Source organism: Danio rerio, chromosome 21 (genome assembly GCF_049306965.1).
Source record: "Danio rerio strain Tuebingen ecotype United States chromosome 21, GRCz12tu, whole genome shotgun sequence".
Taxonomy (NCBI): domain Eukaryota; kingdom Metazoa; phylum Chordata; class Actinopteri; order Cypriniformes; family Danionidae; genus Danio; species Danio rerio.
Genome location: NC_133196.1, coordinates 22,873,479 through 22,895,914, shown reverse-complemented (window position 1 = coordinate 22,895,914; position 22,436 = coordinate 22,873,479). Strand labels below are relative to the sequence as shown.

At 36.7% G+C, this 22,436-nt stretch overlaps 1 protein-coding gene across 1 annotated transcript in view; it reads left to right on the top strand.

The window, feature by feature from the left end:
- The window catches only part of nectin3b (nectin cell adhesion molecule 3b), a 112,321-nt gene that overhangs the window by 78,217 nt on the left and 11,668 nt on the right, over window positions 1-22,436 (top strand). The window contains exon 6 of the mRNA XM_068215860.2: window positions 14,005-14,149. Coding sequence (XP_068071961.2) covers window positions 14,005-14,149 — 145 coding nt within the window. The remainder of the gene's footprint in view (window positions 1-14,004; window positions 14,150-22,436) is intronic.

Here is a 22,436-nt window from a genome sequence, read left to right as displayed (position 1 = left end):
AACAAGTCTTTAGCCGTTTCAGCGTGACGTTGATGCGAAACTTAACCCCCACCCAATTGTTGCACGCGCAAACCCTGAAAAATATAAACCTGCGGCCCCGCCCACAAACACAGTTGCAAAGAAAAAGAGTAAGACAAGTCACGAAGATGCTGTAGCTGGATATTATTGGAAGTGTGAGAAAAAGTTACGGTTATTTTCTCTACCCAAGGATGAAACTGAAGAGTCAGTGGTTGAGGTTTATTTTTGCAAAAATACCTCAGCATTATAGCTTCTTAGAGTGCTTCTGCAATCTACATGTTTACAACGGGGGATTCGTTGGCCGTTTGTTTACGGAAGGAGCAGAAAAGACTATTAATGTAAGGGACTTGTCAGAGCTCCACAGGAACTTTATCAGTTGATGGATCAGTGGATCATGAATCATTTTCTTCCTCCATTTCAAAAGTATGAGTAAATGGTTGCCTCCTTGTTTTCTCTAGCTTGCAAATTATGTACTTAATTGTGTTTTGTTACTTTTATCCGCTTGTACTGTATCTGGTTAACTCTTTATACGCTCATATCGCGTCTAATGCCATGTTGAAAACATGACATGTGCCACTTTGTTTACAGATTTAAATGCGTTTGTGAGCTCGCGTTCCACTGCCATTTGTCGCTGTTATGGCCACCGTCAGCTGTTCTTACACAGGTGCAGCGGTCAAGTTTCAGAATATTTCAGCTTTTGCCGCTGTGTGGATTAATACTGAATGTGTTTAGTTTAAAACTTTATTAATCCCCTTAGGGCAATTCATTTCGACATGGTGGTGCTTCACATATAGAATAACAAAAATGACACACTTAACACTATAAACATCGACACTTAACAGCAAGTTCAAAATACAAATAATAGTCCATCGATTAACTACATTTATTACATATCCTAATTGCTTCAGGCACAAAAGTAAATTTATAACGATTTGTGGAACATCTTACTGTCCTTAGACGTCGACCAAAGGGCATCCACTCAAAATGTTTATTTAGGGGGTGTGTGCTGTCTCCTAGTATTTTATGTGCCATCATCAACACCTGCTGTTCGTAATAGACTTCGCAGGAAAACTCCCAAAATCTTTGAATACAAATTAACGATGCCTTGAAGACGATTCTTGTTTTTATGGACAGTGAAGAAAACCAACAAAATAAAGGAAAAGGACAAAATACTTTCAATAAATGAATTAAGAATAACTGTGTCACTGGGTCTTAAGAATAACTGTGTCACTGTTTTACTTATGGTTAAGAAATTTTGGGAGTTTTCCAGGATAGATAACAAAATGGGTGGGTGGCTGGAGATGGGTCTGAAATACAGGAGACTCCCGGGAAAAACTGGAGTGTTGGCAGGTATGCTCACACACACTGCACTCTGACTACTTCAATATTGTTGATAAACTGTTCTTGGCATTTCACTCTGTTTCGGGCTGAACGCTGTCGACCAATCGCAACACTCTTTCATCGTCCAATCAGCGCAGATTAGCTTTAGAGTAAGGAAGGCTTTGGGAACAAATGAGCTGCTGAGCAATTCATATAGGAGTCGCTGGGAGAATCAGGTTAAAATAAATGCTTATTATAAGACAATAAAAGTGTTTTTGACCTAGCATGCATAAAAGCTTGTTGGAGACCCTTAAAACCAAAATATGACGCTTTTTAATGTATAATAGGGGCTCTTTAAACCTCACAATTAAATAGAAAATGAAGCTAATAACTGCAAAAAGGTCCATATTTAAAGATAAATGTACCACCCCTTTCACTAGGCTAGGCTTGGGGTTACTTTTGCACACTGGTGGAAGGATGACACCATGGCTGAAGTATTTCTTTTAGACAGGTAATTTTATGTTTTAAAACCATTTTAGCTTAAGCAGAGAGCTTAGAATGACCAAAAGGCGACAATCAATAGAACGTTCCAATGCAACAGCACCGGATTCCGCCATTTGAGTGAAATCGGTAGGCTGTCCATTGAATCTTATTGCTGTTGTGATGGCAAGCAGCTGCTTTGTTTATTTATTTATTTTTTTAAAGCCCATTAAAGCTGAGATACAACCTGACAGACGACAATACAACACTTACTCTCACAATCAGCATCATTTAATAGTTTATTGTACAGAGTTATAATATGCTGTTGTTTTATTGGAATTTTCATTCCAAAATGGCCACCACACCCTCTAGTGGCTGTTTCCCAAATCGCACTTAAGTGTTGCCTCTTGGTAATTCTTTGCTCTTTGGCTTAAGTAGCTTGTATTGTTTTACAAATGGGTTACATGCAAAGAAGTGCTGTTCAGCCACTGAAATCTTTCGAAGAAAGATTCATGTGACTATTTTAAATTACAAAAGGGAACATTTACAGCATCGATAATTCATTCATTCAATTTCTTTTCAGCTTAGTCCCTTAATTAATCCGGGGTTGCCACAGCGGAATGAACCGCCAACTTTTCCAGCAAGTTTTTACACAACGGATGTTCTTCCAGCCGCAACCCATCTCAGGAAAGCCTCGCTAATGTTGATTTTTATTTAGTTTAACAACAAAACATCAGTAAATAGAGCTATTCTGCCTAGCCTGCTTTAGAGGAGGCAGTATAATCACTCTCATAGGAGAATTTCGTTTTCACAATCCAAAATAAATAAAGTTATCCGACATGTGCGCCGATAGCTCCACCCCTTCAGCCACACGAGCAAAACTCATTGCTTGTGTGAAGTGTCCAACACTACACACTACATTGTACTGGTCGAATGAGTGCATTAGTAATTAATGTGCACTTCTTGAGTGTAAGAGTTTTCAGTGTAAGCACACTACTTACACTATTTATACTACAAAAAGGCGTAGAACAGTGCATACGTATGCGATTTGGGACACATCTAGAGTTGAAGTAGCTTTACAGATATAAGCATGCACTAGAAGTATGACAGGTGACATTGACGTTTTGTTGGATGGGTGCATAGATGACGGGAAGATCAGACAGATGAATAGTCAAGCACTTAGTGATTTGAGAGACCACCCAGAATCAGCTGCTCTTCTCGACACTTGTGTAAACTACAGCCCTTCATAAAAACCTGTCCGTTTAAACAATGGCAGCCTCAACAGAAGACGACCTCTGACTCTTGACCTCTCTGTCTCTCTTCAGTCTTAACAGCAAAACCTCTCGATGTGACTCAAGAGCTGCTCTTCCTCCTGTCTTCCGACCTCTTTTAGGAGAGATGTGTTATATTGAACGGCCATTGAGCTCTTCTGGTCAGCGGCATCATAAACCTTTGCCCTTTTCAAGGACGTTTCTCCAGCTCGTTCCATTGGCTTGCAAACTGCACTTTAGCTTCGCAGTAATTAAAACTCATGGCTCGCTAACACAAAACGGAAACCCTTTCCTGTCCAACACAGACAAACTCCCTACCTGCACTCCAATATGGCTATCAGGTGTCAGGCAGCAGGGAGGGCCAGCTTTCCCCATGTAACTTTTACCAGAATGCATTGTGGTGATTCTCCCCCACCCAGCTCCTGTTATCCAAACCCGCTGAGAGTGTTGAATGAGTTACGGGCTGTCTGTGTCTGATACCACAATCTGAGACCCATAACAGACCATCTAAGAGAAACACCTGATCCCTTTAATCAGGTTTAAAAATGCCTGCCACCCCTGAACCGACTCTAAGCGAGTGTGAACTCATTTAATCCTCCTTTGCTCTGGGATCACCTCTGCTCTGAGCCGTGAATTTCTCTGTCAGTTTCCAGAAAGCGTAAATCTGCTTGGTAAACATCTCTAAGAAGGGGATGAGAGCTGCTTTAAAGGATACGGTTCAGGTCTGGGCTCACCTGTGAAAGGTCTTTAGTCCAGTGGGGTTAAAGCGAGATGCTAAAAGGCCACTGAATTATGGTCAGGGCACTTTAGCAGCACCAAAAACAGAGATAAAAGATTAAAACTGACTTCTGAAGATGCTTGAGGATTGTAGAGCCTTAGGTAAAAAGCTTTTAAAAAGATATTATTTTACTGTATTCCAAAAACTTCAATCCCTTCATTTATATAGTATTATTTGTTGTAAATGGCTTTAAAGAATAGAAAGAAAGACTGATAGATATATAGACAGATAGACGGATGTCGGACTTATAATTCTATATGACTTATCTTTCTAGTGTGTTTTTACTCTTTGCTAATGCTAACGTGTGTTTATTATATCAATATTCAGCAAGTAAACCAAATCATCTAGAGCTTTATTATTTGTGTTTTGTGAGGTGGATGTAGTGCAGTTGAGGGACAGTTTTAACCCTTGGCGATGTGAACTGTACAGGGGTCTTGTGACTCGCTGTGGGGGGCCCATCTGTGGTATTACCCGCCAGACGGTAGAATGATGGCCTCTCCCTGCCCCCAGCCTCAGCCCTGCCATCATCCCTGACCATTGTTCCTGTACACTCAACCACATATAATCCCAAATGAAGTTAAACCTCCTGAAAACATCTACAGGGCAATAAATAGCTATGTGCTAATTGGTAATAAAAGAGTGTGGGGGCTAGTGAGGGGATATTAGTCAAGAAACAGGGTAACTGATGTTAGGAACGTTCTCATTTAGTTATTAGTTAAGTTATTCTGCTTAATCTCTTAATCACTTGGAGATTGTGATTATACATGGCACAAATAGCTAACAAGTTCTTTAATTTTGTTAATTTTTACATAAGCCGTGATCAGTTTAGCACAATTTTAAACAAATCTATACATTGTCATTGGTCTAGTGAAGCATAAAGCACCATTTACTAAGAAGTTACTTTCAATCCATGTTACTTTTTTTGTTTTTTTTGGGTTAATTTAAAACAGGACTGGTAAAGGGAGCCAGCTGAAGGTGGGTGAGTGAGATTTTGTAACAAAATCTGAGTCACTTTTGTTACCCAGGATAAGGAAATGTTTCACCTTAATTCAGAATATCAGATTGAACAGGTTTCTTTTGAAATGGCTGGATTTCACTTTCCATTTGTCACAGAGCAGTACTACTACAGTGGGTGACACTTCAAAAGCACCATTACCGCTGTGTGTGGTGTCGCTACGGCACTGGGGGGTTAGAAACATGTTTTTAGGTGTAACCCTGGCGGCCAACAGAGCTTAACGCACTGCAATTTAAGAAAGCACATGCAATTACACAAAACACCAGCAAATAAAGAAATGATCTTCATCAATTTGACAGCCTATGTGTTGCAAATTGGTCACAACCAGAGGTGGAAAGAGTAATAAAATCTTCTACTTAAGTAAAAGTACTGTTACTTCCAACAATATGTACTTAAGTAAAAGTAAAGTTACGTGTCTATAAATCTACTTAAGTAAAAGTAAAAAATAACTCATTAAAAATGTACTCATGAGTAAAGAGTAAAGAGGAACTATTTCTCAATAGGGACAAAGCAATATAAATCTCCAATTAGTTGTTTCATTTGTAATAAGTAACTTTAGAAATTAAAGACCAATAACAAAAAATTATATAATTATTTAAAATATTTTACAGATTATCCTATTTATCAATTTATCCAAAATTCACTAATTCTAATGCAACATCTGCTGTGTTAGCTAAATGGGCTATATGCACACAGACCTAATTTTCAGCCAGGCAGCCCAAGGGCTTCCGGTGAACTGTCTTTTCATTACAAAATTGTCACGTTTAAGATCTGATTTCTTTAAAAATCAGCGATCTTCACTGCCTGTTAGATATACGATATGAAGTGGATCTCAGATCAGACAGGAAGCACTGCATTAATGTCCATTCCCAGTGTCCTGGCCAAATTTCCTCCATAGGCCCTTACCCATCATGGCCTCCCAATCATCCTCATCCACCGAATTGGCTCTATCACTATCTCTCAACACTGGCGCTGTTGTCCTGTGGCTGCCGTCGCATCATCCAAGTGGATGCTGCACACTGGTGGTGGTGTGGAGAGAACCCCCCTCCCCTCTTGATTGTGAAGCACTTTGGATGTATGGCCAAACATTAAATGCACTATATAAATATACAATACATTAAATTAGAGTCATGAGAGTAGAACAGATCTAGTATGCTGCCTTCTGATATTGCCGTATGGACTTGCTGAGCACAAATCTGTTTAATCAACACTTTGCCAAACCTCAAATTCAGTGCCAAACTTTTCACCAACGCCTTTCCATCCCAGCTCAGTTTCCCTCCCCGATCTTCTAACACCTTCTGCCCTTGACCTCCTGCTCTCACTGTCTTTACTCGTCCAGCACCAGCTCCTCTCAGCCCCCGTGAACCGGACGTGGGCTCCGCAGGCCAAATATTTACCGCCTGCTACACTTAAACGATCACTATTGAATAACTTGTGACTGAACATCCTGTTCTGTTCTCCAAGGAGAGCAGAGGTGAACTAACAGTACAAAAGCTGCAGTAATTATTGGTTTGCCGGCCATAAAACCTTAAGGGAAAACACTCAATAATATGTTCAATTGATTTTTGCTGGGGGGGGCTTAAGAAGGCAAAAAAAATGCAAATGCTGAATCCTCAACTGCTGTTTTTTATTTTTTTTATTTTGATGGACATTGTTGGGGTGATACAGTGTTATTATTTCTCCCTCATGTCCGAGAAGTCTTTTAATTGTCTCTCTTTGAGTTTAATTGCTCTTAATTAATGGATGTAATCCTTTTACAGGAGCCCCGTTGTGGAGGTAACAAGCTTGCGATCTCACCAACCTCATTGATTCTGGTGAACTTGCTAAATGAAGTTGCGCAAGAGTGTGAAACTCGGCATAAAAGTGAAGGAGAGCAGGTAGTAATGACCGCAAATGAGAGAGGAAGGAGTGCAGCAAAGCATAAGAGCTCTGCGGGGTGGGAGAGACAGTAACAGCACGCTTTAAAGAAGGGCAGCATGAGGTCCTAATTACTGAGGCTCAAAGCGGCTGAAAACGGCTTGCCCATGCCAACCGCTGCATAACCAACCCACCCATCCACCTGACCCATCACCACAACAATCATACATTGCCCATTCTGTCTGACTCTTGATTAATCATCGCTCCAACATTCATTCTACTCCAAACTACACTCAATCATTGACATCAGGAGAAAGATTTGATAAAACTTTGCTTTGAAGGTGCCCTTTAGACATTCTGTTGACTGTAGTTGTGTTTCCACTTAGTATTAACATGCATTCGCTCTCTCTTTGGACTGCTTGTTTGGGATTTCATCATGCTTTATATCACTTTCTTGGGATCACTTACAGTTGGGCCATCAACAACTATTACTGAATTGAAATCACATTATGAACAAGTAAGGTGCATGGGAATGACAGTGTGCTGGTGGCACCATGAGTTATTTTGTAGCACAGCAAAACATGAATGCCTTGTTATTGCTCTCTTATCACACATTCCATAAAAATCATGAGTTTGTTCAGTTCCCAGCCAGCAAAATTCATATGGTTCAAATCCGACTCACACCAGACACTTACATCTGGCCCACATACCACATGTAATCATGGCACTTGTGCGGTACGCTCCTGTTTGCCAGATCTGGGTCACAATTAAGCCATAGCAATATCACATATCAGCCAGAATTCAACTAAATGAATTAGAACGGACCCTATTCTGGGTCACAGTTTGCTTTTATTCTTGCCCAGATCCGGCCCACACCAGACACTTGCATCTGGATCACATACTGAATGGTATGATGGCTCTAGGGCGGTCTGCTCCTGCTTGTCAGATCTGGGCCACAAATAAGCCAAAGCAATACCACATATCAGCCAGAATTCAACAAAATTAACCAGAACTGACCCTATTCTGGGCCACAATTTGCATTTATTCTGGCCCAGATCTGGCCTACACCTTACACTTGCTGGGTGTGGCAAAATACAAACATTCCAGCATGCACTGCAGTATGAATACTTTCTATAGCTTAATGATGCTCCAGTTTTCATTATTTGCTTTTGATTCTGCTGTTTATGTTGACGTTGTTGATTTTGTCACTTTAGTATCTTGTTTGTGAGGTTTTTTTATTGTCACCGTTGTTGAGGTTGAACCATATAATTTTTTAGCTTATACACCTTCGTAATTATGTAGCATGTGCAAGCATGTTATTACGTTACTTTTAATATTGGATTAAACATTGGTTAACATCAGTGAATTATATCATTTCATCACAGGTTGTGCCTCACTTTTTTTTTACTTGGCTGGTTTGCTGTAATGAGTAAACTTTTCAAGTAAAGTTCTCAAAAGTTACAGCAGCCTAAAATAAAATTTATAAGAGCCAAACTAAAGCAAACACTTTTCTTCATGATGGTGACTTTAGTCTATGTGGTCCACATATGTTTTAAGATAACTGGGCCACATTTGTCATATATTCTCTGAGCCACTATAGGCCTAACAGCGCAATAGCTGAAGCTTACTGTGCCAGATATTTGCCAAAAGTGGCAAAATATGTCTTAAGATAACTAGGCCACATTTGCACTTACACATGTGAGCCACTTTTGGTTTAGACCCAGATTACCCTTAAATGACTATGCCACTATTTTGCCAACTGTGGCCCACGTTTGTCCTCCATCATTTTTTGCCAAATTTATCATTTTCCACATGGACCACATTAGGCTCACATTCAGATTACATTTTGCCGTGCCAAATCTTTGTCTTAAATGGCCCATATGTGAATTTGAATTTTTGCCCCCCCTTTGCCATTGTACAGGTAGGCCACTTCAGGCTCACATTCATTTTGTCTGGGCCGAAGGAATACCACCATTGCTGCATAACTGCCTAAAGTGGCTCACATTTATATGCTATCTGGGTTGGCTCAAAGTGGATGGTGGTCATTGTTGTCTCTGCAAATGCAATTGAACACAGGGACATTTGCATTATGAAAGCAATCTCATCAAATGTATTTTAGGCTATTTACTCCTGGTTCTAGATCAGACCCTGAGAACACAAGTAAAATGTTTTTTCCACTTTATACCCCTTTTTCTGATGAGGAAATAAATACTCTGTGCTTTAGTTTCATGTTCTGTAATATTTAAGAATGAGATCAGAAGGCAGAGCTGAACAGATTTTTTTTTTTTTTTTGGCTGTTAGAACACTACATGAGTGTTTACACTAAAAAGGCAATCTGATTAAATGTGTTTTTACCTCTGGAACTAGTCAAAGGTGTCACTCACTCACAATGTTTAAAACCCCATTTACCTGCATTTAGCATTACCCATTTGTTATCCAACTGAAATAAAAATGCACACAGTACTAATACCAGTTGGAAACAGGACCTATAAGTGGTTGGCAGTGGACAGGCAGTGTACTCTGTTAGTATTACATTGGCATATGTTGTTGAAAGTGTTAAGTACATTCCTTTAAATGAGTAATTAGTTATAATTACTAGTTACTTCTCACAAATAATAACTAAGTTACATATTTAAAAAAGTAACTAATTGCCAGAAAAAGTAACTATTGCTTTACTTAAAAAAAAAAAATCTAATTTGTGAAATGACTATAAAATGAATATAAAACTTTGTACGTCTAAGATATTTTAATATTGTGGGACAATGTGAGAGACAACCATCATCTTCAACATATCATTATAAATATTATCTTTATTATAGTTGCACAATAAAACACAATAGATGTTTTAAAACTTTAGGTTTTTATTGCACAGACCACAACTCACAAGACTTGTGCTGCTTCATTAGATTAGAATTACTTGTCACACAGGGACTCTTTTTTTTTTTTCCTGGGCATAATTTGCTCGATACATAAACATTCTTGCTTTTCAACTCAACGAGGGAAAATTTGTGCTTATGTTTCAAGTTTGCAAATGCTATCTTTGTGCTTAATGAGTTGGATTTGCCATCTTCTGACTCCTGGTTGTTGGTGTATGTGTGACTGACTAGTGTGTGCTTGTGTGTGAACTCCTGCACTACTCTGCCACTGATTGGCAAACGATGGAAATGTATTCTAAGTGAATCATCATGTTTTCAGTAGCACCACATTAACAGACACACCAATCATCATCACTGGTTGTTTATTTGTATCACCCCAGCCCCAAACACACACAGACACACAAACACCTACCCCAGAGAAAGAGAGGTTCTGTTGCTGAGAGCAGTGATGGGGTACTCGAGTCACATGACTTGACTCGAGTCAGACTTAAGTCACAAAATTTAGGCCTTGAGATTGGCTTGACAAATATCCCAAAAAGATTTGACTTGACTTGGACTTGGCTGTCATGACTTGAAACTTGACTTGGACTTGAGTTAATTGAATCGAAAAAACTTGTTTTTGGTAAATACACAACAGTATATTATGCATTTAAAAACAAAACATAACCAAAAGTTCTAAGTCACGCATGTGCAGTATTAACTGGATCTGGACTGCATCATTTGGTTCAGAAGAACCGCTTTAAATGATTAATTTGAACGATTCATTTGCTATTCGGCCAGCAGATGCAGTGCGGTGATGAAAAATGAAAGGCGCTCCACCAAAGATTTTACGGGTTTAAAGATTACAAACAAGACGTCTAATCAAAGTTTATACTATTTAGTCTGACTCAGTGCTTGCCACACACATATTATACTTTACCTGGACGGGCCGTCTAAGTATATTTAGTGACACATTTTTTTACAGCTATTATCATTTTTCGACACTGTTTTGTATCCGCCTAATTTAACCAAACATCCGCGATCGATATTGGAAAATCCTCTCTTGTTACTTGTTTTAACTGGCTGCACAATATACCTACACCATTAGTAATCAAAGCATTCGCCTTATTTAAATAATCTACACGTTTAAATCTTGTAAATATGATTATTTATGAATATTTTTAGAGAGATTCTGTTTTTATTCCTTTTTCTGTCATTTATTTCTCATTTGCTGCATATTTTATTAATTTGATGATGTCATTAGGTTAATACATAGGCTATTTTATATACATATCTAAAATGATTTTGCATTCAAGTTAGCTTTGAACTTGAAAGAGAGAGAAAATCAGATTTGACCTCATGGCTCCTGAATAGGTAAGAGAAAGTGAAAGTCTTTTTTTAAGTTTTTTTTTTTTTTTTTTTTTTACTTTAACCCATTGAAAGTAAACAGTGTATAACATTGTCAAAATTAATGAAATTATTGTAAAAAAAAAAAAAAAAGTTTATGTTTTGTTTGTCGCATATAGGTAAATATTTATGTGATGTGGGTAAATAGTGTGTTTCAATCTGACTATCACCGCAAGTATATTTCACACCTGTGAGAAGCACTAGCAGTATTGTATTTGTATGCTAATGTTTAAAATTGACGTTTTTGACATGTTAGGGGTTAAGTTTATTCAAAAAAAGATTGCATAACAATATGGTAAATGCTATATTCCATTTTTTTTACTCGCATGCACCTTTTTAAAAACTATTTATCGGGGGAAAAATTAATTAAGTTATGCAAAACAAGAAACCATTTCAGACCATGGATCTCATCTGTAACGTGTGAAATGGGCTATATATGTATTATCTGGAATCTAAAGGTTCAAAATTGCCTTTAGAGTTCATTCTTAGCAATTTATATTACTAATCAAAACAAAACATTTTATATTGGAGTTATTGAAATGTACAAAATGTATTTGAGGAAGATGTAATAAAAGAAAAAATGATAATTTTGATTCAATAATTTTTTCCCCAAAATGTACATGTGCACTTTGAGATTGGTTTTGTCATTTAGTGTCTTGTTTAATTAATAGTAAAATATTTTAATGGCTTCGAAGTAAGCACACTCATTCCCCAGATTCACTAGTGATGAAAGTGTCATTTCAAATGACAGTTTATATATTGTGTGTGTGTGTGTGTGTGTGTGTGTGTGTGTGTGTGTGTGTGTGTGTGTGTGTGTGTGTGTGTGTTTTTTGTTTGTTTGTTTGTGTGTGTGTGTGTGTGTGTGTGTGTGTGTGTGTGTGTGTGTGTGTGTGTGTGTGCGTGCGTGCGTGTGTGTGTTTTTGTTTGTTTGTTTTTGTTTGTTTGTTTGTTTGTTTGTTTGTTTGTTTGTTTGTTTGTTTGTTTGTTTGTTTGTGTGTGTGTGTTTTGTGTGTGTGTGTGTGTGTGTGTGTGTGTGTGTGTGTGTGTGTGTGTGTGTGTGTGTGTGTGTGTGTGTGTGTGTGTGTGGGTGTGTGGGTGTGTGGGTGTGTGTGTGTGTGTTGTGACATGCACATGTGAGACCTACTCCCACTTCTGGCTGAGAGAGACGCTGCTTGCTTGAAGACCGATTCAGTGTTCTCAATTATAGTAATGTGCATTTTATTGTGCCAATAACTATAACGGTGTTGGAATGGGGGAAACAGTAATTCATTTGATTACTTGTTACTGAAAGTTTCACATTAGTAACGCTGTATATTTATAGCAGCGTTATTCCCATCACTGGTTGTTGAACATCAGAATGCTAATCAGGGTCTAAAATTGTCCCTTTTGACTACGTCTAATATACAGTAATGAGGAAACACTGCTAAATAAATAAATAAAACAATAGACTGATTCCTATTTTTATTCATTGTGACTCATGACTTTATCTTGGAAAGTGGGAGTTTAAGGGAGAGTTTACCCAAAAAATACATTTTTGTTTGAGTTTGTTTGTATGTTTAATAAAAACACAGCAATTGACTTCCAAAGTGTTTTTTGTTCTTACTATGGATGTCTGTACCTTTTTGTTTTTCAAACATTCTTCAGAATACCTTGATTTGTTCAGTCTACAACCGCATGAGTGTGAGTAAATGGTGCAGAAATGTTCTCTTTTGTGATGAACTATCACTTTATTACAAGAACGAAGCTGAAATTTTCTAAATTAATGCCCAAATGTCTAGTGCTTCACATCAGATAACCACTGTAAATAAATAGTTTACATTATTGTCACCGAATATTACCAATAAATCATATATTATATAACCAATGACACGAAATCAAGGTGCATTTTGATTTCACACTGACTTTAAAAACTACACTGTAAAAAAATCCTGGCTGGCTTACATTTTAAGCCTGAATTAAATTTAGTCTATTGAACTTACATTAGGTTAAACTGACTTAACAGCTTGCGTAACTGATAAAATTAAGTTAGAACGTGAATAACTTATTTACTTAAAAACATATGCTGTCAGAACTACTTTGTCATACATTTGTTTTACAGTGTAAAAGCTAACCTCACAAGCAAAGCTGTTTTCTAGGTTGAATATCTGTCAAAATTGATTGATGTTTATTTGGATAGATGGAGAGATGCATATTAAAATATTATCTCTTAAAATTGATTCACCATTTGTGTTCTAAAATGCATAGTCTCCTTTTTGAGGAGACTGCTTTTGATTTGATATTTACAATTAAAAAAATGTTTAAAGTCTTATAAATGACTGAAATTTGCACATACTACATTCACCATCATGTGACCTGTCTCTTCACTGCCATTAACAGCAGCTCCCTTGTGGCCTCGTGGGATACTAAAGTGGCCACTTAAGAATCTTGCTGGAAGTAGTAGGTCATCCGGCTACTTTTGGCCTACAGTTTTATGACTCCATTTCACATTTATGAATTAGATTAGGATTTTACATGCTGTTTTCACTTACTATAGCTTGAAGTGTTCATATTCAGTTGAAGCCTTTGTTCTTCATAATTGAGCTCCTCAAATAAAGTAATCTTGTTTTAAATTTGTCATTATTTATTAATGTGCTCAGTTGTTCTGGCTGCATGAGCTCAGTGGTTTTGCTGACTCTGTCCTCGCTGTTATTCCTGTCACATCTTTATTCACATCTTTATTTATTTGAACAGTCTTGAGTCTTGCTGTTCTGTTCCTTGTCTTTTTCAATTTACACCAAACACATGCTGAGCTATAGTGTGTTACATACCATTATTAGCTGCTTTAACAGGCTTTGCTTTGCTGTTCTGTCATTATTTGTGGCATTTAGTCATTCTGTGCCAAGATCAGCAGTGTTTTTTTGTCTTGGATTGTAACACACTGAGGATAATTTTGGAACTTGATGTACCTCCAACATTGTTGGCCTTGTCTGTTTATTCATTGTTTTTTAATTGCGTTGTTTTCAGACATGTCTCAGAAGCAGATGACATCCTCTATGGCTATAGCTGGAGCTGTGATGGGGGCTGTTCTGGCTCTCTTCCTCATCACCGTCTTCACCATCATCCTCCTCACAGCACGCAAGGCTCCCTCACCCACATACACAGACAAAGTGTGAGTACATGCTGTATTTTTATCTGTAAATGATATCGTTATTATTTTCAAGTACATTACTGGATGGTTCACAGGATGCATTCTGGTACGTTTATCACAATATATGTCAATATTGTTTTATTGGCAAATGTAAAATTTTTCACGAAAACATTATCAGTATTACTTTGGACCATTTTAGTATAAATTTGAATTAATAAATCAACTGTTTTGAAAATATCAACCTAATCAAATATTTTTTTGTACCTTTACTGACATCTACTTCATATTAAGAGGTGGTTTAAAACATGTTAAATTGAAGTTCAGCATAGCTCCACTATAAACTAGAGATGTCCAGATGCGATCACGTGATCAGAAATCGGGCCTGATCACGCGGTTTCAGACTCGATCGGAATCGGACGTTACCTCCTCATCAGGACTCGGATATATGTATGCAGAAGTATGCTGAAGTACAGCAGAACCAGGAGACACTATTTTACTGCTAGAGAGAAAATTAAAGCTATTTACCATACCGGAAGGAAAACTGAGATTCCAGTTGAGTCTGAAATCGTGTGATCGGGCCATAGCAAACTGGGAGATATGTGAACTTGGGATTGCCACCCTAGTATTTTAAGTTGAGACGCTATTTGTTTTTATATTGGATTTTTTTTATATATACTGTATACTGTATATATAAGTCCAAAAGTGTAGAATTTGTTATTTATCACTTGATTGTTCAAGCTACTTACAGAAGTGTTCTGTTTGTTAACAGAGATGTTGAATGTTAAAGTAAGGTGAATTAAATAAAAAATAAGGAACATCCAGGATCTGTTTCTTTGCTCCTCTTTATTCTTTTTTATGTATTTTAAAAGTGTTGGATAAGGTATCAGCAGATACTCAAAATTAAATGACTCAGGCTCAAGGGCAAAAAAACCTGATCGGGACATCCCTACTATAAACCAAGGAAAATGTTAACGTCAGTGTTGGTGTAAGAGATGGATAGTATCATACACTAATACAAAACATTCTCATGATTACGAACTAAATGAATCCAATAAACATTCATTAAAAAAAAACTGAAGATATATCATTTAACCCTACACACCACAGATAACAAAGTAACCTGGAAGAAACATAATATTAACATAAATATTCTGGGAATGTTTATGTATATATATATATGTACAGGACTGTAATTCACTTGAAATTACATTCAAGCAGTTCATAATTTCAACATTTATTAAACATATTCATAATTACATTAATAGGTTAATTAATCATTATAAAATTATTCATTTAAAAATAAAAATATAATTAATTAAGTAATATTAATAATAATGGGGTGGGTAGATGCGGTGGCGCAGTAGGTAATGTTGTCGCCTCACAGCAAAAAGGTCACTGGTTCCCCCATAGTCCTCAAAGTATAAAGTTCCATTGTTCAAGCCTTGGCTGAGTCAGTTGGCATTTCTGTGTGGAATTTGCATGTTCTCCCCGTGTTCGCGTGGGTTTCCTCTGGTTGCTCTGGTTTCCCACACAAGTCCAAAGACATATACTATAAGTGAATTGGGATTTTCTGTAGTTTATGTGTGTGAATGAGGGTGTATGGGTGTTTCCCAATGATGGGTTAAAGCTGGAAGGGTATGCGCTGTGTAAAACATGTGCTGGATAAGTTGATGGTACATTCCGCTGTGGCAACCCCTGATTAATAAAGGGACTAAGCCGAAAAGAAAATGAATGAACAATAATAACATTCTATACTTAATATAATGTACTTTAATAAAAGTTAAAGAATCAAATTGTTAGTTGATATTTTTCTTTTATCTCTCAGTCACTTGCTTTACCACACATACAGTAGTGATGTTACTTCAGTGTGTTGAAATCAGGCCAGTACATGGGCACTTGCCTGGTGAATTATTCAATCATTACCATGCATCATCAGCATCTTCCTGACCGGCCTTTGAACCTGGACTGACAGTAAAAACCCAACCATCACCAACTCTTAAGCAAGTGACCATACAGTCTTTACTGTGACTGGAAAATATATTAGTAGCTATTTATGCTCATGTGCAACAGTTTTGCCAATGTGATTTATTCAGTCATGTAAGTCTAAAATGAGTTTACTGAAGTGAATAGTTCATTGAAGACTCTTGTTTGTCCAGTCAGTCTATCATTAAGCACATTGCGCTCTGCTTCAGTTCTGTCCAGCTCACCTGTTGGCCTGTCAGAATGAGGCATTTCACGCTACAGCACCTCTTTATGGCTTAACCTTTGATTAGCCGCCTTGGCAGTAATGGATTTTGTCTGGTCAATTATTACTGAGCCCATGAATCAAGTAAAAACTGTAAATGTTCTGTGCTAGCAGGAGGATTAGATATTTTTCTTTTGTTTCCTGGAACTGCATGTCATCAGTGAGAGAGAGAAAAAGACTAGCCACAACTACTGTTTAGAATTTGCCTTTACAGTATACAGAAACTACCACACACTATACATCATATGAGAACTTGTGTGGGCCGAAGAGCTTCAGCTTGCTGTTTTTTTTTTTTTTTTTTTTGACAAAGCATGTTGATTTTTCAGTTGTTTTTGTTTGGTTCTTGCAGAAAGAGTCACTTTATTGTTCTGTCACCAAGAGTGTCTCTAGACGTGAGCCCACAGACGTCTCATTTCAGCCAGCCTGGAGGTCTCCGTTTTCCCACAGCCTTCAAAATATAGCTCTAAACTGAGCTTCAGCTCCCCTTTTTTGCTCCACATGGCTTTTCACCTCACTTATCCCTGGGTTATCTTCTATTTAATCTTGGTTTAAGGTCACTAATTAATCCCTGTTAAAGTGGCTTTTCACCATTGTAATTTTTTTAGACTGTTAGCATTGCTTTTTTAACCCTAAAATTAGCACCACAATTGTATGCCAAAATTAGAAAGCTTTGCAGTGCTCTGGTGCATTGTTAAAGAGAGTTGTTTAACAGTAGACAGACGCTAATATTTTAGTAGTATTTAGCAGCAAAAGAAAAAAGGGGAGGAAAAAGGGATCAGACTTTATTTTAAGGTGTCCTTATTATTTAACTTCTGAGTAACATTACATGTGCTTAATATATGGTTAGGGTTAGAATGAGGGTTAGGTTTAGGGTTAGCTACATGTAATTATGCATAATTGATTTGAATTATTACTATAATAAGTACACTTATAAAAATCTTGTCGTTGATGCCAGTTGTAAGAGCAACAAACAATACCTTGACTTCTAGTTGATAATTTGGAAAAGAAGCAGAAGGTGGATTTTTCCCATGAATCATCTGTTGAACTGCATCCCAATCATCACAAATACTGCAGAAGATCTATTGGAACCCACATGGACCAAAGATTCATACAGAAGTCAGCCAAGTTTGGTGAAGAAAGAATCATGGTTTGGGGTTAGATTCAGCATGAGGGTGTGCGAGAGATCTACAGAGTGGATGGCAACATCAACAGCCTGAGGTATCAAGACATTTGTCCTGCCCATTACATTACAAACCATAGGAGAGGACAAATTCTTCTTCTCATATTTCAGCCACCACATCAACGTTTCTGGAAGCAAAGAAGGTCAAGGACTGGCCAGCCCAATCACCGGACATGAACATTATTGAGGATGTCTGGGATAAGATGAAGGAGGAGGTATTAAAGATAAATCCAGTGAATCTTGATGAACTCTCGGAGTCCTGCAAGAACATTTTATTTGCCATTCCAGACGACTTTATTAATAAGTTATTTGAGTCATTGCAGAGATGTATGGATGCAGTCATCCAAATTCATGGGAGTCAGACACATATTAAATCTTTTTCAACTGCACCATGACTTTATATTCTTTACTGTACATCATTTCTGTTAAGCGACAAGACTTTTGTCCAAGCAAAGTCAGACCTTACTGTCCTAATTAAATAATTAAAAATCAAGATATGATCATGATCATATTTTATTTTAGAAAAAAAAGTGTAATTTAGAGGTGTTTGCTTTTCATATAAACCACTTCTGACAGCAAATGATCAACTAGAAGTCAAGTTATTATTTGATGTTCCTAAAACTTGGATAGGCAACAAGACTTTTGTCAGGTAGAGTACACAGAACACGTGTAACAAGGACTTTTTAAAATGAAGTATTTTCCAAAATACGATTTGCTTTCTATTATAAAATAAACGCTTTCTCTTAAGAAATGTTTTATTCGTTAACTGTTCATAAACTATTGGGATGAAAAAAATAAGACGCAAAGTTTATGGGAAAGCTAACCATTTTTGAGAGCAAACGTGAAATTTCTCACTGGAAAGCAACAGTTTTGTGTGAACAAATGTTTTGCCAATACAAAGTTTCTTTAGGGAACGCAATACATTTTTTTAACAGAATGCAAAACACATTGTAATGTACTATTTATTGTCATATTTTTAATATACAATTTGAATCATTCAATATTGCTGTGTGCAATTGTAGAAACATTCACACGCTTTGTTTTAGAAAAATTACTGTTGACTGTCAAACAAATGGTCAAGCAATGATGGCAAACGTGTCAACTGCAAGAGAAAAAAACAGTAATTTTGCTTTGGTTTGTTTGATGTGGCTAAAAACAGCTAGAAAACCTTGTCAGGATTGTCACAGATGGACAAACAGTCAAGTAAAACAATCTTTGTCCAATCCTTGTTACTGGCCATATAAATATGCAAATTACATAGTCAAATGCATTATACCCTCAGAAGACCACATGGATCGGTTGTACTGTAGATGTTTTTATTCAGTCAAAGACCCATTGTTAGTTTGCCACAGGTTGTTAGTGTTTGTGTCAGCAGAAATAAAACTGAATATTGGACGTTCCTCTTTCTCCTACAAACCAAAGAGCTAGTGTAAATATATGAATATAAATAGTTAAGCAAACATTGCTAAAATCATGTTTCTTGGTGATGGATGCAGTTCTCATGAGGATGAGGTCACAGTGGAGGCTCTTGCGTGATACAGCTGTTCACAGAGAAAATTGTATCAGGGAACAGAAGAAATGCAGAACGTCTGGACTTTATATGATTTGTGGACCCTGACGTTTGTCTCAGTTTTTTCCCCCAAACTTTCTATTGTACAACATGACCTGATCTTGTTATCCATGAGAGCTCGTGAGAGCTAAGGGTATGTTCACACAGGATGAGCTCTGCTCTTCTCTGTTCTTTGATGCTATAGTGTAATCTTAAACATAAAAAAATGGCTTTTTCTCATTTGGTCTGTTAAAAGTTATCAGTTTATTGAACTAGGATGCTCTGAGTTGATTAAAAAGGGGTGATAGTAAAGATAGAAAAAATGTTAAAAGAAGATGTCCTTTGAGTATTAATTTTTTATTTTATTTTTTTGAAGCACGTTCAAAACAGCTATTTCAAGCTGATTTAACTAATTAAATGATTATTATTTTTTTTTTTTTTTGCTATAAATTGTATTTACGCTAGTGCAGCAATAAATAAAACCAGCAAACTTGGATCATTACAACTGTTTAAACAAAAATATTAAGTTGGTAAGGAAGAAAAGATATTGTAGCTCTGAAGACCGGATGAACAGTGAAAATTCAACATTGTTACTGCAGAAAGACAAGAAAAATGTAAATAAATTAGAATAGTTAACAAATTTGTTTTTTTAAAACATTATGGTATACCACAACATATGAGAGTAAATAATGCATTTTTGCTTTTTTCAGAAGACATACATTTTAAATAAATGAAAAGAAGAGTTGAATACATGGACAAATAATAAAAATATATATCAAACTCATCCTGAAATTTCAAACTGAATTTTAAAATCTTTTAAGACCAGATTTGATCATCAAAGGCATATGCATTTCTACTAAAAGGTGAAGACCCTACTCAGTGTTTCACACGATTTTATTGGACTGTCCTTATTTCAATATTTGTAGAAGATTTTTTTATGAAGTGAACTCAATTAAAGAATTATTTAATAAAGTTTTGCCCAAAAATTATTTAAAATGTTGCTCATATATTAATGTAAAAGTAATATAATGTGTTTCTGTTTGAATGGTTTTGTTTAATTTATTATATTTGTATTATTTTTAATAGTTATTTCTATAAAGAAAGCCAGTGAAATTGATAGACAATAAATAAAACATATAGTCGATTTACAGAAGACACACAGTATATTAAATTAGGGCTGCACAATATATCATTTCAGCATCGATATCACAATGTGATTATTCGCAATGGTATTATGCAATGGTAAACCTTGCATATCCTGTGATGTGACTATTGAGAATAACCACATTGCGAGTCTGTATTATCATTGATCTTTTGCATGTGATTTTGAGGCCTGTGACTGTATGAGGATTTCAAAAGCACTCAAACAAAATAAATTATACTATTTATAGTGTTAATAATGATACATTTTTATTCAATTATATTTTTTCATTATTATGACTTAACTGTACTTGTATACTGCTAGACTCTGAACATGATAAAACACTGTTTATTTCAATTGTAACTTTCCTTATAATCCACATGGCTACAGAATCATCCCAATCAATCTAAAATTAGCAATTATTTCAGCAATTATTTTTAGTCATCTGGTAAAATTGTTTTCATATCACAGACTAACAAAACAATATATCACAATGTTAGATTTTTTCTATATCACTAGTTCGTACTATCGAATTACCGGTAATTTTAATCTTTATACTATGCAATTATAATCTGGCATCTGAAGGACTCGCAGACCATAAGAAACAAAATTCTCTGGTCTGATGAGGCCAAATTGAGGTCAAATACGTTTGGAGAAAACCAGGCACCGCTCATTACCAGGCTAATACCATCCCTACAGTGAAGCATGGTGATGGCAGCTTCATGCTGTGGGGATGTTTTTCAGCAGCAGGAACTGGAAGACTGTCAGGATAGAGGGAAAAATGAATGCAGCAATGTACAAAGACATCCTGAATGAAAACCTGCTTCAGAGTGCTCTTGACCTCAGACTGGGATGACTGTTCACCTTCCAGCAGGACAATGACCCAAAGAACCCCACCAAAATATCAATTGAGTGGCTTCACAACAACTTGGTGAATGACCTTGAGTGGCCCAGCCAGAGCCCAGACCTAAATCCTATTGAACATCTCCGGAGAGCTCTGAAAATGGTTGTTCACCATCATTTCCCATCCAACCTAATAGAGCTTGAGAGGTACTGAAAAGAGGAATGGGTAAAAAATCCCAAAGACAGGTGTGCCAAGCTTGTGGCATCATATTCAAAAAGACCTGAGGCTGTAATTGCTGACAAAACTGTATCAACGGAGTATTGAGCAAAGGCTGTGAATGGAGTATTGTGTGTAGAATTTTGAGGAAATAAATTAATTTAATCCATTTTGGAATAAGGTTGTAACAAAAAATATGAAAAAAGTGAAAGGCTATGAATACTTTCCGGATGCACCGTATAATGCATGTGTGTCTGTACTGCACACTTTTTAGATATTTAATGCAGACACCAAATTCTCTCAAACCCACCCATATCCAACTAAATCAAGTAAAACTAAAGCTCACTGACTAAATTAATTGGCTTTTTAAATAAAAAAATATAAAAACACATGCTGAGCAGACCCCCAAGGTTTTCAATTTTGCTGAATTGTTGACTGTTAGTTTTTATTTATTACTTTATTTATTTATTTTTTACAATGCTATCTTTATCAACATCATCTATCTCCAAGTAAAGCCTCTCTGAAAGTTCTCACCAGTGCTGTCAGAAGCGTCACTCTCAGAAGAGACATTCTTATCTGTTTGAGCTGATCCCTGTTCAGCCTCTGCGTGTCTTGGCTCAGCTTTACTTTGGCTGCAGGCTGCATGCAGATCAGTAGCGGGACAGCTGGGTTTGTGCTGATGGATGACGCTGCTGCTGCGCTGGAGACAGCAGGGACTCTGCGAGAGATAAGCAGCGCTGGGACATTGACACATGGCGCTTATGCCGGAATGAAAGCAAAAGAGAAAAAAAGTCCATATAACTCTTGACATTTAGATCTGATTACACCCAGAAGCCAAGATTGAGAAAATTTATTTTCTTTAAGAACTATTAAAAAAAAAGAAAAGGATTTAAACATTTTCATCAGATTTTACTGATCTTTCTCCATGTTTATTTCCATTTTATGTTGTGATTTGGTTTTGGCGGCTTACAATTCACCCAAAGCGACCTTGAATTCATCCTTGGTTTGATGATGTGGCAGCATTTAAAGTATTAAAGCAGTTTAAACGTCAAGGTCTTGGCTTAAAATCAAGACGATTGGAAAATGTTCCAGGAAAACAAACGAATCTGACCTTCAACTGTGCATTTAATACG